This window comes from Aquarana catesbeiana, linkage group LG12, assembly GCF_042186555.1.
Source record: "Aquarana catesbeiana isolate 2022-GZ linkage group LG12, ASM4218655v1, whole genome shotgun sequence".
NCBI lineage: Eukaryota > Metazoa > Chordata > Amphibia > Anura > Ranidae > Aquarana > Aquarana catesbeiana.
Window position 1 is genome coordinate 64,867,687 of NC_133335.1, and position 19,996 is coordinate 64,887,682.

The window sequence follows — 19,996 nt, forward strand, 5'->3', positions numbered from 1 at the left end:
TTGAGGGGGCTTTATTCATTCAATGAGGGTTGGTATACCTGGTGTCTACTCTGTCCTAGGAAAGGGTATAGTGAGCACTAAAGAAGATTACATGCATAGGCTCTGCCTGGCTTATTGGGACAAGAGGTCGCTGAAGTTGGTGTACAGAGAACCAGCCGAATCCAGAGTTTGGACTGTGTGCCTTGTCCTGGGGATGAAGCTCTCCTCCAGCGACTGTGTCCATGTTTATTTCAAAAGTTGCAAGAGAAGACTTTTGTTCATTTGCTACTGGGCCCTTTGACTACCGTAGTGGTATTTCCAATCCCAGACATATGGGGGAGCAATATTTCCACTTGGCCACACACATGTTGTCTTTAATATTACAGTAAAAACCCAGGCTAATTAACAGTAAGAAAAACTCATAAAAAGTATATGATGCAAGATGATGTTCCAGACGCTTGCACAGGCTTCACCCAGTCTGTTAACATTGCAAGTTGATGTTGGGTGCCCGCCTTTATCATGTAACAGCGTGGCTTATGAATGCCACAGATAAACAGTACCTTCACACCAAAAAATAATTAAAGCTATAAATTAAGTATGGCAGCATTGTAATTATGATAATTGTTTACTGTATGACGCTGGATTCACGGTTCATTACTCTTTGTTAAACAATTATCATGTTTACATGCAGTTTAAAGGAAATCATAAAAAAAAAAAAAAAACAAACAAAAATAAAACAATACATTTATAACAATACTTTGCAAAGAATAATGTCATATATTTTGTACAGGTAGTAAAAATTATCAGCAAACATTTTTTTCAGTAGAAAAAATATGGTAGATGTATAAACTTGTATCCATCTTATCTGAACTTCTTGATGGTGGGCATGAGACCTGTGATGTGGTATCTATTGTGGTTATTGTGTACCTTTACTAGGTGTAAGTAAACCCATTTCTGCACAACCCCTGTTTACTGACCTAATTTTAGCAGCATGGTAGAGCTCCTTCCTCCCGGGCTCCTGCAGGATGACATCAGCACCCCTCCCATACACAGCTGCCTAAAGCTCCTGGAGACTGAGAACCTGTATGTGCAGATCCCATGAAAGAAGCCGGGCAGCACTGACTGCTTTGGCACGCCTCCTCTGCCTCAGCTCGCGGCGCCTGGGTGCAGTGCACCCTGTGCATCTGCTTTGGGGGGGCACTTGACCCCCCCTCGCGGACGCCCATGGTTATGGAGATGAGGAGGGAGGGAAGATTTCTAAAGTCTTAATACACTTCTTGTCCTAGGGTGACAATGTTGCTTCTTCATAAATACATTCTTGGATGGGTGTGCCTAATACAAAAGTATATATAATCTAAAGTTCTTTTTGGAACATTTATTGATTATGTACATCAGATGCAGTTAACACGTTTCAGGGGTAGGGACACCTGCCTTTACACGCACATGAACTTTAAAGGCATCCCAGTCTTAGTCCGTAGGGTTCAATATTGAGTTGGCCTACCCTTTGCAGCTATAACAGCTTCAACTCTTCTGGGAAGGCTGTCCACAAGGTTTAGGAGTGTGTCTATGGGAATGTTTGATCATTCTTCCAGAGGCGCATTTGTGAGGTCAGGTACTGATGTGGATGAGAAGGCCCGGCTCGCAGTCTCTGCTCTAATTCATCCCAAAGGTGTTCTATCGGGTTGAGGTCAGGCCCCTTCCTGTTCCAACATGATTGTGCAGCAGTGCACAAAACACACTACTAAATCTTGTGGATGGCCTTCCCAGAAGAGTTGAAGCTGTTATAGATGCAAAGAGTGGGTCAACTCAATATTGAACCCTACGGACATATGCCGTGTACACACGATCGGATTTTCCGGTGGGAAATGTTGGATGTGAGCTTGTTGGCGGTAAGTCCGACTGTGTGTACGCTCCATCGGACATTTGTTGGCGGACTTTCACACAGTAAACATTGTAAGGTACACATTTAACCCCTTGATCACCCCTAGATGTTAACCCCTACCCTGTCATTAGTACAGTGACAGTGTATAATATTAGTATTAGTGTCACTATTGATGTATAAGTGTCAGTCAGTTAGGGTACCCTCCAGCCAGCATCAGCTAGTGTTATGCCCCGTACACACGGTCGGACTTTGTTCGGATATTCCGACAACAAAATCCTAGGATTTTTTCCGACGGATGTTGGCTCAAACTTGTCTTGCATACACACGGTCACACAAAGTTGTCGGAAAATCCGATCGTTCTAAACGCGGTGACGTAAAACACGTACGTCTGGACTATAAACGGGGGAGTGGCCAATAGCTTTCATCTCTTTATTTATTCTGAGCATGTGTGGCACTTTGTCCGTCGGATTTGTGTACACACGATCGGAATTTTCGACAACGGATTTTGTTGTCGGAAAATTTTATATCCTGCTCTCAAACTTTGTGTGTCGGAAAATCCGATGGAAAATGTGTGATGGAGCCTACACACGGTCGGAATTTCCGACAACAAGGTCCTATCACACATTTTCCGTCGGAAAATCCGACCGTGTGTACGGGGCATTACTATCACAGTCCCGCCATTACTAGTATAAAAAAAAAAAAAACGTTCCAGTTTACAAGATACCAAATGCTATAATTTTAACACAAACCAAACAATATACACTTATTGGGATTTTATTTACCAAAGACATGCAGCAGAATACATTTTGGTTTAAATTCATGAAGAAATTAGACTTTTAAATTTTATTTATAGGATATGTTTTATAGCAGAAAATAAAAAAAATATATAATTTTTTCTACATTTTCCATCTTTTTTCGTTTGTGTCACAAAAAAATAAAAATCCCAGTGGTGGGCAGATATCACCAAAAGAAAGCTCTATTTTTAATAAAATGTAATTTGCATACAGAGTTGCATGACCACGCAATTGCCAGTTAAAGTAGCCCAGTGCCGAATAGCAAAAAAAAATGCCCTGGTCATGAAGAGGGTAAAGTCTTCTTGGAGGTCAAGTGGATACAGAACAGCTTTGTGAGCTGGGGCTTCTAAGCATCTGCAAGAAAATTCAGCTTTTATTCAGAGCACCCAGGGAACTCAGAATCAAGTGATGAGCTACTATGCAAATATTGACTTCAGTTAGAAAGTCAGAGATTTGTCCTGTCCCCTCCCACCAACTGCACCTCATTTTATCTCTTGACTGTAATTACCACCCTTACTAATAGGTGACAGTGGGTATAGGTGGACCAAACCTCCAATTCCCAATATGACCCAGAATTTCAGGGATCTTGGGGTCACCTGCAGGCACCTAATAAACTCAAGTGGCAGTTTATTAGGGTAAGAATCATTACAGGTTTACTCTGATATTTTAAATTAATTCTGTAAAAGGTACAGTACAAAGAAAGCATGAATAATGTAAATTGAAAATAAAGAAGGTTACTGTATATGCAACCAAATTATGAGTGTATGTGGACAGCCAGCTGACATTTACAAGTGATTTACACCCAAAGATATAAAATAAAAAACAATATAAAAAAAAAAATACATTTGCAAAAAAAAGTGTCTATAGCAAGAATTAAGAATATGTGACATCCGAATACAAGCTTGCAATTACAAAGAGAAAATCACCAAAAATTGTGCCATGCAACAATCAAAACAAGAAATACAATGTAAAAAAAAAATCATATAATGCAGTCCCAAAAAAAATCACATGGGACAGACTCTGTTCCAATCAGCAGGCCAGGGATCTGTGAGATGATCCCTTGCTGATCGGAGTGGGTGGATGACTCTATAGGCACTCCACTGTCCACTCCACTGACTCCACTGTCTGTTTACACCCGGCTATCTCTGATCTGCTCCACCCAAACGGGACCCAAAGGTAGGCGGTTGTAAACAGACACAAGTCCATTTATACCTGCCTGTCCATAGGAATGTGTGAGCCTTCCAATCCGCCTGCAAAACAGACACTGATCGGAAAACCCAGTGTGAAAGGGGCCTAGCACCAAATTCCCAGATTGCATATGAATATAATGACTAGCCATACAGTGTTCTTCCTACACAAACATGTCTATACTTACCCGTACTGTGCACAGTGCGGCCCTGATCCTCCTCTTCCTGGGTCCCCCACTGACATGCATGGCTCCTCCTCTCTTGCTAGTGCCCCCAATTGGAAACTGATTCCAATGGTTGGCACTCATGCAGGCTCGCTCCTTATCCCCACTTCTCCATCAATTGACACCGCCCCCCACTCCCTCGTCACTACAGTTGATTGACAGGAGTAGGAACCAATGGCTCCCACTAATATCAGTTGGCCCAGGGAGGAGGGGCAAAGCCAGGAGAGGAGAGGACATGGATGAGTGATTTTGGGGTGGAGGAACTTGACTGAACTGCACAGAATCCTGACCTCAACCCGAGAGAACACCTTTGGGATGAATTAGAGCAGAGACTGTGAGCCAAGCTTTCTCGTCCAACATTAGTGCCTGACCTCACAAATGCGCTTATGGAAGAATGGTCAAATATTCCCATAGACACACTCCTAAACCTTGTGGACAGCCTTTCCAAAAGAGTTGAAGCTGTTATAGCTGCAAAGGGTGGGCTAACTCAATATTGAACCCTACAAATTAAGACTGGGATGCCATTAAAGTACATGTGCGTGTAAAGGATGGTGTCCCAATACTTTTGACAATATAGTTTGTGTGTATATACACACCATTTACATATATATATATATATATATATATATATATAAAAGGTTGGTGTAAAAATGGCCATTATTAGGCTTAGTCCACACTAGTCCAGCCTCTGAAAAGCTATCCATGCTGGATTGCTTTCACATTGCGTTCAGGAGTTTTTTTTAGCTTTGTTTTTTTTGATGAACAGAAATTTATAATGAGGCTAATGTGCTGCCAAGGGTTTAGCTCATGGTGGCGACGTGGCCCCATTGACTTGAACAGCCAAGTTTGACAGACAGTACTGCCTATCAACTCGACATGCTGCATTCAATTTACGGCAGCCTTGACATAACAAGCTTATTTCAGATGATCGAAGATGAGCAAACAGTGTAACCTGGCAGTGGAGAAAGCAAAAAGATTTCTGAAGTGCTTCACTGGGGGGATCACCAGCAGGACGGTATATATAGTACTTTAGTTAGACCTCATTTGAATCACTGTGTCCAGTTCTGGAGACCTCACTTATAAAAAGATATAGATAGAAAGAAAGAGTCCAGAGAAGGGCAACAAAAATGGTCTGAGGGATAATGTAATACATACTGTACATTGTTGAGCAAAGAAGGAAAAGGGGGTTTCACAGCTGAAACTAATTATGAAGTGTTTTCAATCCCATAAAACTTCTTATACCCATTTGACATTCCTACGGTAGTGATCAACATTTGAGGTATTGTTTCTCAAGAATCAGTCATGCAATCTCTAGCTGGCATTTGGCTTGCCAATTCACACTTAATTTTCATCTATGAAAATAACTCTGGGAGGGTAAAGAGTTTCAAAATATAAATTAATTGTCTGGATTTAAAAGATTAAAGAAAAAAATATGGACACACTAACTTTATCTTTCAATTAACCTTTCATCAAGAATTTGAGAGCCAGACATGGATTTGGGAGTTGTAGGAAAATGAACCACCCACAAGATATTGTATATAAAGGCTAATGATTTTAATAGAGATTAAGCTTGCTATCGCTTTCATCTAGCTACTTTGAGGGCTATCATAGCTAGAATATGTTTTACTCAAAAACATCTGCTTCCTCAAGACGCTCTGTCGGAGCTGGAAATTATGGAACAGCCATTTGCTCCTTTCTTGGAAGTTCTGGAGCTACATGTGGTGCAGGAAGCTTAGGTGCCAACCAAGGTTGTGGTGTTTTTGGTGTTGGGAGCTTGAGTGGAGGAGCTGTTGGTGGCTTTAGTGCAGGATCCATTGGTGGCGGCTTTGGTGGTGCAATGTTTGGTGGAGATGGCCTTCTCATTGGAAGTGAGAAGGAAACCATGCAAAATCTTAATGACCGCTTGGCTTCATACATGCAAAAAGTGCAAGATTTAGAGGACGCCAACAGTAACCTTGAATGCAAAATTAAGGCTTGGTATGAACAGCACAGCAATGATAACAAGCAAGTGAAGGACTACTGCAAATATTACCAAACCATAGAAGATCTCAAAAAGCAGGTATTGACTTAAAAAAAATGATGGTGGTAACTATACATGAAAGATAAAAACAAAAATGGAGAATGACTGTATATATGTATTTATTTATTAAAGGTACTTTATGGAAATGTTTTCAGTTTTTGCCTTCATGTATTCAATATGCAAGCAGATCAAATATTTTCCTTGGATAAAGAAACAATGCATTACAAAGTTAATTCATTAAATCACATTATCTAAACAGGTTTGATTAGAAACATTTGTCATTTTGTATAGATTCAGATAGCCACTGTGGATAATGCAAGAGTTGTCCTCCAAATTGACAATGCCCGTTTGGCAGCCGATGATTTTAAGCTCAAGTAAGTTTCTGATCAAAAATGTATTTTTTTTTTTTAGCTAGTTAATATATCGGTGTTGTGTATTGTTTACTTTGCACATGGATTATCACATTTTCTGCCCTGCAGGTTTGAAAATGAGCTCTGTCTCCGTCAAAATGTTGAAGCTGATATTAATGGCCTGCGCAAAGTGCTAGATGACCTCAGCTTGGCTAAATGTGACCTTGAGTCTCAGATTGAAAGCTTGATGGAGGAGATTGTGTGTCTCAAGAAGAACCATGAAGAGGTATCATAAAGTAATCCTCACAATGTCTTTTACTACACTCTGTCATTTTACATGTACTATTGTTTCATACACTGTGCTAGAAGTTTTAGTCTTTCTTGTGAATCGAAAAAAGTCACCTAGCCCTTCCAGACATTTCAAGACACTTCAACTATATCTTTTTTATTTTTTTGTTTCAGGAAATGAAGAGCTATCAAGGAGTCACAGGACAACTTTTTGTGGAGATGAATGCTGCTCCGGGAAATGACCTCACCAAAATCCTGAATGATATGAGATCTGACTATGAATATTTAGCAGAAAAGAACAGAAGGGAGGCTGAAGCTCAATTCCTTGAAGCGGTAAAAAAAGGAAGCCAAATTACTGCCATTATAAATGTAGACTAAACTATTTTCAGTTCTGTTTCCAAACTCTTTGATGGTTGTGTTTCAGAGTCGAGCCCTCAAACAGGAAATTTCATCTGGTGCTGAGCAGGTCCAATCTAGTAGAAATGAAATTATTGATCTGAAGAGATCTGTACAAGCTCTAGAGATTGAACTACAAGCTGCGCTTGCAACGGTAAGGCTAAAATACTTATAATGCTTCTATTATTACCATGCTCTATCTTCAATTAGTATTTGCTTAAGATGTGGTTACCTAGAAAAATCTAGAAAAACGTTTTCGTTGTTAGGAGGGATTTTTGTATTTCATATAATGGCATTTACCTTTATTTATATGTTTTTTGTTTCAAAAAAATATTTTCAATGCTTTCCTCTGTATATGTAAATACCCATAGTCTAAACCAGATGTATTCAACCTTTCTAATAGTGATGCTTCGAAGTTTGTGTTATGTTATGTCCCTTGGTCCAAAATTATTGGGTTCCAGTTGAATATTGCTGTATCCAAGATCTATCTACGGACTCTAAGTTGCAATCACCACCAACAGTTTAAAGTAAAACCCACATGAATGACATTTAGTTTTCTAGAGCATTTTGTGTATCAAATAAATGCAATTTTTGTAAAAACAAAATATAGCATATTAGGACTGTTGATCTCCTACAGCCTCCTTACAGTCCACATACATGCACTCCATCAGCAGCTGCACATCATTGTTCTGTGCGGGTTTTCCTGGAAAATGGGAAATTACTTTTGAAATTTTGTTAACACTTATGAGATCTCGGTGTTTGGGTTTGCATGTGCTTTAAGTAAAGTAAATAGTAAGCTATCATCCAAACAGTATAAGTGTAAGTCTGGCAATACTGATCTATCTATTTTTATATTAAGGACTAGATACACATTGAATGGTCTCTTTCTTTAGAAAAGAACACTGGAAAGCTCCTTGGCTGAAACAGAAGGAAACTACTGCATGCAACTTCGGCAAATCCAGGCAAAAATAAGCTCTTTGGAGGAACAGTTATGTGAAGTAAGGACAGATATGGAGAGACAAGGCTTAGAGTATGATCAACTTCTTGACATCAAGACTAGACTGGAGAGAGAAATTGAAACCTACCGCTGCTTACTTGATGGACAACCCATGTAAGAAAAGTTTTGTTAAGATATTGTTACCTATACTGTAAATATGATTTGTATTTATACTTAACTCTATCAGTATATGGTAATAACGACCCTTGGCAAACTGAGAAATCGGTCTAAAAATGATATTCCTATTTTCATTCTTTATTATAGCTCAGTCAAACCCCCTCAGTACATTCAGGTTCCTAAAGGTAAGCAGATTAAAGTATTGTTCTTTTTATAGACTTTAGTAAAAGGGAATCATTCTGAAAATATGTTCTGCTGGATTAACAGTCATTATTAATGACTGCTCACGTTAGATAGTATATTTTTAGTTACGTGTTATAATATCTATGTTTATAGGAACTTTTAAAAAACTTACTTTAACCCTTTATTTTGTGTCTGACTTTTGGCCGCCTCTGGACATTTGTGGCTTAACCCAGCAAGAAAAGCATAAGAGAAGGGGCTGCATAGGATGTTGAGGAGACAGAAGACTCTTTAGCTTAGGAAACATGAACCTATTCCTCCTTGCTCTGGATTGGTGGTCTGTAAAGTAGTTCTGAATGTTGAGCAAACTGCATGCTGTCTTTGTTAGTACAAATAACAATTATTTTTACCACAGTAGCCACATGAAAAAGGGGCAGAACTTTTTTAAATGGACATTGTACATGGTCATTTGATACCCCCACCCCAGAAGCATGAACTCACCTTTTTCTCTCTCCTCCACCACTACATTGGAAACAAGGAAAAAAATCCCATTTTAGCTCCACACTGACTTGTTGGAGCATAAACAAGACTGAGGACTGTCTCTTCACCCCTATATGACAGCATTGGGAAGATGGGTGAATCAAATAAATGACCCTGTTGCTGGGTCTTGTATGTCCAAAGTAAATAGTTATATTAGCAAAGTGCATACAAAATTATAACACACATTGCATCATATGACCAACATATTATGCTGCACATTAGAGAGTAGTTTAGATTGAGACTCATGTCTCTCATCCAGCGCTGGATGTATACTTATTGTCCCCTATGACAACGGCCATCTACCACACACCCTCTGCCTTAGTTGAGTAACATCATACTAACAAGTTCAAACTTCATTGCTGCACAAGGTAGGAATGAGGATGGAGAGGCTGAAAAAGACCATTTACTTACTTATGCTATGTCAGTAGATCTTAGCTGATGATTATAAAAGAAGGAAAAATGGTCCACTTGTTCTTCTAGTAGTTGGGTTCTACGAATACAGATCCAGATTTATAACCATTGAATTGTATTTGTTGAACTAGATGGACTTGTGTCACTTGTGTGAATGACTTTTTTTCAACCAGACTAACTATGTAACTATGTAACCAGTACACTGGCTATGAAAAATGTTTAAGCTATGCAAGGGTAGTAATAAAGAGGAACCAGTGGTAGGCAAGGAGTCTGGACCATTTTATATGCATGGGTGGCTGCAATGTGCCCCTTGCAGCCCTAGGCCATAGTCTAAAGTGACTATGTAGAAATCCATCCTGGGCCACACCCATACACCCTAGAAAATGTGTGCTCAGTAACCTACACAACACGAGAACCAACTCAAGAATAATACAAGAGAAAGACCCAAGGCCACTTTAAGACATCAGTGCCAAAACTGTGTCACACTCACTATGTGTATAGAAAGCATACACCTTAACCATGTTACACATACTTTAGCACATTCTGTAACTGAAAACTTTCAGTAACTAATGCAAATGCTTTCCTTTCAGAGCCACAAAAGGTTAGAAGAATAAAAACCGTTGTTGAGGAAATCTTTGATGGAAAAACAGTGTCCCAGCAAGTTAGGGAAACCGAGGAGAAGATCTGATTGGTATCAAGAAGCCCTCATGTATCATTATGCCTACAGTCTCCAGAACCTTTTCTGATGTTCTCATGGAGCTAACCTAGAGTTCTGTTTCCTCAATTCTGATATTTCTTAATATAATATGAGGTGCTTCTATCTTCTGTTCTGATTTCTGATTAAATAAAGCTTTTTTCTGATGCAAAAAGTGTCTCTAAATATGCGTGATTTGGGATAAATGTTATCTAACTGGTAAGAAACATCTAGTTAGAAGCAAAAAGTAGTTTAGACACTTGGTTATTTCTGGTAATAAATTAGCTTTAAATCTCATCTGTTTAAAAACACCTTAATTTACAATGTATTTACAACTTATTCAAATTTAATAATACACGGATTTGATTGTTATTTTTGTTTTTATGGGATTGTTTGAGCACCACTACACAGTCTAGAAGAAATATTCTTACTGATTTTTGTGGTTCAATTTTGCAGGATTATTTTCCTCACAGGTGTTATGATATGGCCTTATTTCACCTTTTTCTCTTCCTTATTGATTAGCGGTACTGACTGCAAGTCTATATATGGATAGATTACACTAAATGTACACAGGTTTACACTAAATGTCTACACATTTTTTATATAGGGCTACACTTTTTCGTTGCTCTTATCTACACATACAATTTGTCCAATTGGTAGTGTTGGCAGCTTGACACAATTAAGTTGGCGCAGCAGTTTTTCGTTTGATTTATTGTTTATTCTATTTTTGGCACCACTGCTGGAGCCTTCCGTTTATTTATTATATTTTTTATTTTTCTATCCTTCCAGTCCTTTTAGAAAGGATATGGACGTATTTGAATACCGCACTAGTCGCACTTTTAACACAGAAGGTGTTTTTTCAGTTCTGAACACAGATTCTGAGATAGGAGGCCTATTTTTGAGGCTTAAAAACCTAATGGTCTCCGAAATTCATCTAGAATGGGATATTGCCTTCTTGGAGCAGTACTCCAAGGATCTCATGGTACCAAGAGGTCTAAGAAGGACTATCCATCCACAGCAGGGGGATGTTGATATAGAATCATGGTTCCATTATTTTAATGAGGCAGGGATCTCATTGCTTAGTTTTCTTATAGATAGAAAGCGGGCAAGGAGAACCACGATTGATAAAGAAATTAAAGAATTAAGGGACAGGTTACTTCCATATAAATCTTCCACAGAATATATTAGTCTTTCTACAAATTTAAAAAATCACCTAGAAAAAGAAGAACGGGAACAAAAAATCAAGAAGCAGAAGAAATACAGTAGGGATACTAATGATTACAAAATGGGTAATGTTTTTAATAGGCAAAATAAAGAGCAAGAAATGAACGCCGTGGCTGCCACACAGAAACCGATGGAGATGACAACTTCATCCACTACAAGATCTGTGGAGGCACCCTTGGTTCCCCCTCCACCCAGAAGGGTTAAATATAACACTCAACATACATATGGTCCCCATACGCCTACACCCCACTATAGGAGTCCAGCCCCCTACTATAGAGGCAGAGGAAAAAATGGTAGAGGTAGGGGCAAGAGGAATAGGGACCGTTCATCTCATTATGAACAAGGTCCACGAGACTCTTCAACACACAGGAGACACGTGAGCCATAATGATTATTATCAATATCAGCCTTACCCTCAAAGGACACCCCTCCATACCCACAACAGGTTCTCACCACTAAGAGAGGAACAAAACAGATATTATAATTCTCAATACTCAATATAGAGATAGAGAAAATGATTATCCTGAAAGATCACCATTTCATTACAATCAAAGGTTACCTAGACCCCCAATCATGGAGGGTTTTCACAAGGAAATAGAGAACATCCAACGCAATGGAGAACAAAACGGGGCACCAGAGGGGGGAGGCGCGCCAGGAAAAAGAAAGCGGTCATAGAAAATAAGGGCATTTTTAATTTGAGCAAGGCGACTTTTACAGAGGCCGAAAAGGTTGTCTTAGATAAAGGCTTGAAATTTGCACCCCCTAAGACATTGAACAAGTTCTCCACATTTATTGACATACACAAATATGTGCGAAAACTAAATATCCAAAGATATATTGTTTCAAATCCAAGTAGATTTTCTTATCCACAAATTACTACACATACTGTGCATTCAGGGTTGAGTAATCCATCATTATTCAACCCCCCAGTTCCTACAGCACCTTCAATTAAGGTATTTAGAGATCTGGTATTGAAGGATCTTGAAGATCTCCCACATAAAAGAACATATAATGATCCCAGGTTGAAAAAAGGATTAAAATCTTTATGTGAACGGAAAGATCTTATCATCCGTCCCGCGGATAAGGGAGGTGGGGTGGTCATTCTTGATAAGACTACCATGGTAAGATGACCAGGATCCTGAGTGATTCTAATACATATCGCCGCCTCCCAAAAAACCCTACCTCAGAATACAAAAAGATACTAATCGATCTTGTAGACACCGGTTCCCAGTTGGGTATTCTGGATAAAAAAGAAAAAAACTATCTGGTCCCAGTCGCACCACGAATTCCTATAATGTATTACCTGCCAAAGGTACATAAGAATGCGACACACCCTCCTGGGCGCCCAATTATCAGTGGCATCAATTCCATAACTTCCCGGATAGGGAAATACATAGATTTCTTCCTTCAACCAATAGTTCAAGCCACTCCATCTTTTCTGAAGGATACTAGGGATACTATAATAAAATTACAACAAATCACGGATAATAACAATTTAATATTAGCCACCACGGACGTTACATCCCTGTATACCCCAAGATTTAGGCTTGGGAGCCGTAGAACTATTTCTTTCGAGGGACAGGACTATTCCCCGAACACAAAAAAGATTTATAATGGACTTGTTGAAGTTTGCCACAAGCTCAAATTATTTTTGGTATGATAACCAATTTTATTTACAAACAAGGGGAGTGGCCATGGGGGCCAAATTTGCCCCCAGCCTGGCAAATATTTTCATGGCCAAATGGGAGGAGGATGTCGTCTATGCTTTAAACCCCCCACAGTTAGTTCTGTGGGTGAGGTACACAGACGACATCCTCCTCCTATGGAGGGGTAGTATGGAGTCCCTTGATTCGTTTATGGTTACTTTGAATGATAATCAGGTGGGGATACATTTGACCCATGAGGCAAGTCGGTCAAAGATCCAGTTTTTGGATTTAGAGATCACATTGAATAATGGCCACCTGGAAACAAAAACCTTTTTCAAAACAAGAGACCGTAACGAATATATTCCGACGGATAGCTGCCATCATGCAGCATGGTTGAAATCTATACCCAGGAGCCAATTAATGAGGATAAGGCGAAACTGTTCCCATCTTTCCGATTATTTCCAACAGGCAGAAATACTAAAGTTACGGTTCTGTGAAAAGGGTTATGATATCTCTCAAATTAATAATGAGATTCGACAGGTGGCCCTTGTAGATCGAGCTTCCTTACTGACGGTGAAAACTAAAGGACCAACTGAATCTAAACATAAGTGGTCTTTTTTGACAAATTTCTCCACCCAACACAAACAAATCAAAGAAATCATTAGGAGGCATTGGAGAATACTAAAAAATGACGCAGTTCTGGGTCCTTTGCTCCCTGAGCGGGCAGCTACTATATTTAGGGGCGCTCCATCGATAAAAGGTCAGATTGCACCAAATGTGACTAATCCCCCAGGTATAACATCATTTTTTCATAACATGAAGGGATTTTATCCCTGTCAGAAATGCACAGTATGTAAATGGAATGCCTGTAAAGCACGTAGAATGGAGACATTTAACTCCACTATTACAGGCAAGGAATATAGGATGAAGCAATTTGCTACATGCAAAACTAAATACATTGTTTACCTCATTACCTGCCCGTGTAAGAAGCAGTACATTGGTCGGACAATACGAAACTTTACTACAAGAGTTAAAGAACATATCACAGCAATCAAAAAGGGGCGGACCAACCATAGTGTGTCTAAACATTACGCACTTTGTCATGATCGAAGTCCAGGGGGTACCACCTTCCAGATTATAGATAGATTTATACCGCACTGGAGAGGAGAATCGAATGTGAGAGGGGTATCCAGACTTGAAACGTGGTGGATACACCAAATAAAATGTTATACGCCCCATGGTTTAAATATTGAGTGGGATATTAATGCGTTTATAAACCAGTCCTAGTAATTTATTTGAAGTTCTTTCATTTACCATCTCTTTTCTATATTGATGGATATTTATCTATTTTTGGTGGTCAGTTCCTCTATCTACTCTCTCTTTTTCACACAGATAGACATTCTTTACTCTAGTCTGTTGGTCCGACTAATGTTACTCCCTTTATTTAAGACACGTTTTACAATATATCTAATATATTTCTATATAAATTCCCTACTGTATGAATATCATTAGTAACACCACTCACACTACCTACTAGTTAATTGTAGTTACATTGAGACCAAGGTTTTTTAGTAGATATATAATATGTTTTTTTCTGGTAGATCATTAAACATATATGTTCTTATTTTTAATTTTTATTTTAGTTTCATATTTTTTTAGAGATGTTTTTGGCATGAAAAGTCTATGTAAGATATGCTTCTTGATACATACTCTGATATGGGCCTTACAAGATCCACTATCAGATGTATAGCATTTTTAAATATTTTAATAATTTTCAATATTCAAAACCAGATAAGTTTATGTTATAAGTGTTTAATATATATATTTGTAAACATAGGGGAACGAGTGTGACATGACATCTAATTTTAATAGGGGTTATAGTGAACACCTATTTTTTATCACAAGCTGTACAACCTTCGTTTCTATATAACAAGCCTTACAACCCCCTTTACCCTGCATCCTAATGATTGTTTCCTCTCTGGTATTATTGCGGTGTGCTGTCATGGCGACAGAGGATGCCGTGGTCACGTGATCGCTACCACGTAGACTACACAGAGAGCGATATGAGTGGAAGACAAGAGGGAGGCTAGGCTCTGTTAGAAGGTGCACCTGCGTCATCGCGTCTAGATGTGATGAACGCAGGCAGATAGGAAACCGCGTCATCATGCGATGACGCGCCAGTCACGTGACTGTTAGGTCTGGGATATCATGAGGCAGATAGTAAACCGCGTCATCGCGTCTAGACGTGATGAGGCACCAGCCATGTGACAGCCACTTTTAGCTATCATGGGGAGGAGGTGAACATCAGAAAGAGGCTTGGTATCACAGCGACCTCCCACCCATGATTGGCCCAATCCGATCACGTGACCGGAGGGATAATCACAGGATATGGTAAACAGATAGAGATTGACTCACTGCTAGTCATGTGACCAGAGGGCGGGTCACATGACACGTAAAACCCGGAAGTCACGCCACACAGGTGTCCCCAATGGAGTTTCTGGCATTTTTAGATAAAAAGCGCAGTAGATGGCAGATTAGCCTTACCCCAGTTGAAGTCTTGGTAGACGAAACGCGTCGGGTGTGTGACGCTACCACAGCCATCTGATTTTACTGCGCCAGATTTATATTTTTTATTTTTTGTTCATATGAACTTTGATCTTATACCTGATTTTTATTGGAATTCTTAAACCATACCAATAAAATTCCCTGGTTATCCGGATTTTATGCTATGTGGAAGCCTTTTTTCTCTTTCTCGATCCCACATAGGTTGGACTTGATGGACTTGTGTCTTTTTTCAACCTCACCTAATATGTAACATGAGTAAAAACCAAAGAAGGGATTATCAGAAGAGGATCCGATTGTGCTATCTGATGCGCTCCTCCATTGGGGTGGATTCGATCTTATCGCTGAAGACTGCAAATCGTGAAGTCGTCTGGAACCTTCTATCACGGACCGAGTACAGCTTTAACCTAACCGTATAATCGGTGAAAGCCTATATGACTCACCGCCAACGGCTTGTGAGTCCACCGTTTCTGGTAAGGGCATTTCATTTTATTTTCCCCTTGCTGAATATAAGAAGAATTATTCTGGACATGAATATATACAGCTGTGTGATCCACACTCATACTCTATGATCACCTTTGGGACTACGCTTAGATGAACTGTCTAATATCCCAGGGACTTGTTTTACAACTTATTCAAATTTAATAATACACAGATTTGATTGTTATTTTTGTTTTAATGGGATTGTTTGAGCACCACTACACAGTCTAGAAGAAATATTCTTACTGATTTTTGTGGTTCAATTTTGCAGGATTGTTTATTTCCTCACAGGTGTTATGATATGGCCTTATTTCACCTTTTTCTCTTCCTTATTGATTAGCGGTACTGACTGCAAGTCTATATATGGATAGATTACACTAAATGTACACAGGTTTACACTAAATGTCTACACATTTTTTATATATCGCTACACTTTTTCGTTGCTCTTGTATACTTATTTTCCCCTATGACAACTACCATCTACCACACACCCTCCGCCTTAGTTGAGTAACATCATACTAACAAGTTCAAACTTCATTGCTGCACAAGGTAGGAATGAGGATGGAGAGGCTGAAAAAGACCATTTACTTACTTATGCTATGTCAGTAGATCTTAGCTGATGATTATAAAAGAAGGAAAAATGGTCCACTTGTTCTTCTAGTAGTTGGGTTCTACGAATACAGATCCAGATTTATAACCATTGAATTGTATTTGTTGAACTAGATGGACTTGTGTCACTTGTGTGATGGACTTTTTTTCAACCAGACTAACTATGTAACTATGTAACCAGTACACTGGCTATGAAAAATGTTTAAGCTATGCAAGGGTAGTAATAAAGAGGAACCAGTGGTAGGCAATGAGTCTGGACCATTTTATATGCATGGGTGGCTGCAATGTGCCCCTTGCAGCCCTAGGCCATAGTCTAAAGTGACTATGTAGAAATCCATCCTGGGCCACACCCATACACCCTAGAAAATGTGTGCTCAGTAACCTACACAACACGAGAACCAACTCAAGAATAAAACAAGAGAATGACCCAAGGCCACTTTAAGACATCAGTGCCAAAACTGTGTCACACTCACTATGTGTATAGAAGGCATACACCTTAACCATGTTACACATACTTTAGCACATTCTGTAACTGAAAACTTTCAGTAACTAATGCAAATGCTTTCCTTTCAGAGCCACACAAAGTTAGAAAAATAAAAACCTATGTTGAGGAATTCATTGATGGAAAACAATGTCCAAGCAAGTTAGGGAAAGCGAAGAGAAGGTCTGATTGGTATCAAGAAGCCCTCCTGTATCATTTACGCCTACAGTCTCCGGAACCTTTTCTGATGTTCTCATGGAGCTAACCTAGAGTTCTGTTTCTTCAATTCTGATATTGCTTAATATAATATGAGGTGCTTCTATCTTCTGTTCTGATATCTGATTAAATAAAGCTTTTTTTTCTGATGCAAAAAGTGTCTCTAAATATGCGTGATTTGGGATAAATGTTATCTAACTTTGGTAAGAAACATCTAGTTAGAAGCAAAAAGTAGTTTAGACACTTGGTTATTTCTGGTAATAAATTAGCTTTAAATCTCATCTGTTTAAAAACACCTTCATTTACAATGTATTGCATATACAGTAATAGTGCCACGTATTAAATTTCCATTTCTCTTCTTGTGTGGTTACTATACACACTAAATATAGGAGTGTGTTTTCTTTCAAATATACAGGCTCTAACTCTGTAATCCCAACGCTGGTTTCACTGATCTGAATCATGGACCTGGAATAAGCATGTAGCCAGTGAGGCCTTAAAGCCTGATCTTCTGTTCTGTGTTCCTGTTTCAGGTCAGTGACTGAAAGTATAGGACCAGGATGCCAAGTTCTAAACCATGGCAAATAATTTTATTACTATGTTCGCAATTTACCTTTAACATCACATGAGCTCTAAGTAAAAGGTGTTTGCTTTAAGGGTTGTTAACAAGTAACAATCCAATTCAGAGATTTTTCAGGGACAGAAAGCTCTTCCTTCCTTCACAAGGCGGCTATGAGGTGCCTTACTGCTACCATTTACTGGTTCTTCCTATAAAGAAAGTTAAACTCTAAGTAAAACATAGGTTTCAGGTCTATAACAAAACGTACATATTTTTTTATTAAAATATGACTCACATCGCATTTCAACTCTGAAAAGGAACATAGTACGAACTGTCTTCATGCACCCTTGCCTTTGTAGCTTAGGACAAGCATAAGTGACGTACAAAAAATGAAAAGGTGAGGGATAGGAAACAGGTCAAAAAATCTGTTTTTAGTGGCACATTGTAGGTCCAAAACGTAAGCCATTTTCTGATTGGACTCTATGGACAGCTACACAAATTCAGATCATTACACCATGTCATGTATAAATGTATTATGCACATATATAACATGTCTAGTAGTGCAGCTTTCAGCAGCTACTCCTGGACCAGAACAAATTTTACTCCAATTGCTGCCATCTCTAAAGAAGCCTAAATGAATAGTAAACAGAAAGACCAAGAGATTTTTGGAAGAGTTGGAAAGCCACCAGCAGACCAAGTGAATTTTTTCCTTTCTACAGTCTCCCAAATTAGCCATGTTTATATTTTCTTAAAAGTCAAAAACAGCTAAACCCAGTCTCTATACCTCATCACTCCCCCTTGGTACGGATATATGCCAACGGCCCAGCAGAGTGCATTGACATGACTCACTGAACGGGAAATATGCCTTTATTCACAGGCTTTGACTGAAACCCTGGCTCCACTTTATGTTATGTAGCGTTACCCCCAAAGGAGCCCACGGTAATTTGGGCTCTCTGTTCTGTGCCTCAGCCCCTCTGGCACACCTGGTTGAGTGAAAATTGATGAACACACCTATAGGGACACAGGTGTGGATACCTTTAACCCGACTGTGAATTAGTATCAGGAAATTGATATAAGACTGTTCAGTGGTAAATGAACTTAACGTATTTCTATGGAATAGAGCAAATGATGGTTTGAGCATAAACGAGCACACAGAGGAAAGATTCAGACAGTCAGATAAACAATATTATATTTAGGCTGAAGTGACTTAGGTTTGAGTTCTGTACCACTAGACCACTAGACTTGAATCAACTCATAAATCAGCCAGATTAGCAATAAGCAGTGCATATAAACATTAACTGAAATGTGAATAATTATACTATAACTAATCTAGAATGCTTCCCTGGAGAATGGCTAAGATATGATGCAATGTCTCTGAGAGGTACCTCTTGTCATGAGCAATAGGTGAGGGTCTCTGTGTAGCATCTGTAAAGGCACAGTCTTTAGTCCTAACTCTTCAGCTGGCTAGCGTTGGGGCCCAGTTATACTGTTGGTTCACATGAGAATAGTCATAGTCAAGCCTGCATGCAGCAATAAAGCTACTATATGGCTGCATGTTCAGTTCCAAAAGGGCTCAATCTCTCTCTCTAGCAGCACATATTAAATCCAGATAGAAGCATAGAAGCAATTTTATCAGCATGGTAGAGCTCCTTCCTCCCGGGCTCCTGCAGGATGACATCAGCACCCCTTCCATACACAGCTGCCTAAAGCTCCTGGAGACTGAGGACCTGTATGTGCAGATCCTGTGAAAGAAGTCGGGCAGCACAGACTACTTTGGCGTGCCTCCTCTGCCTCAGCTCGTGGCACCTGGGTGCAGTGCACCCTGTGCACCTGCTTTGGGGGGGCACTTGACCCACCTTGCGGACGCCCATGGTTATGGAGATGAGGAGGGAGGGAAGATTTCTAAAGTCTTAACACACTTCTTGTCCTAGGGTGACAATGTTGCTTCTTCATAAATACATTCTTGGATGGGTGTGCCTAATACAAAAGTATATATAATCTAAAGTTCTTTTTGGAACATTTATTGGTTAAGTACATGAGATTCAGTCAACACGTTTCAGGGTTAGGGACATCTGCCTTCACATGCACAAGAACTTTAATGGCATCCCAGTCTTAGTCCGTAGGGTTCAATATTGAGTTGGCCCACCCTTTGCAGCCATAACAG

General features: G+C 39.4%; 1 protein-coding gene across 1 annotated transcript; it reads left to right on the forward strand.

Moving 5' to 3' along the window:
• The first annotated feature begins 5,628 nt into the window (after positions 1-5,628).
• On the forward strand, positions 5,629-10,234 carry LOC141114337 (keratin, type I cytoskeletal 12-like). The gene is made up of 8 exons (XM_073607955.1): positions 5,629-6,125; positions 6,378-6,460; positions 6,566-6,722; positions 6,899-7,057; positions 7,149-7,274; positions 8,014-8,231; positions 8,382-8,419; positions 9,956-10,234. The coding sequence occupies exons 1-8, from the start codon at positions 5,685-5,687 to the stop codon at positions 10,051-10,053; spliced, it is 1,320 nt and encodes a 439-aa protein (XP_073464056.1). The 5' UTR covers positions 5,629-5,684; the 3' UTR covers positions 10,054-10,234.
• The last annotated feature ends 9,762 nt before the right edge of the window (positions 10,235-19,996 follow it).

What these genes read in the sequence shown, in the direction of transcription:
- LOC141114337 (XM_073607955.1), top strand. Translation starts at nt 5,685, where the DNA reads ATGTTTTACTCAAAAACATCTGCTTCCTCAAGACGCTCTGTCGGAGCT. An exon ending in GCCGATGATTTTAAGCTCAA is followed by an intron (nt 6,461 to 6,565) that starts GTAAGTTTCTGA and finishes TCTGCCCTGCAG; the next exon opens with GTTTGAAAATGAGCTCTGTC. An exon ending in TACAAGCTGCGCTTGCAACG is followed by an intron (nt 7,275 to 8,013) that starts GTAAGGCTAAAA and finishes CTCTTTCTTTAG; the next exon opens with AAAAGAACACTGGAAAGCTC.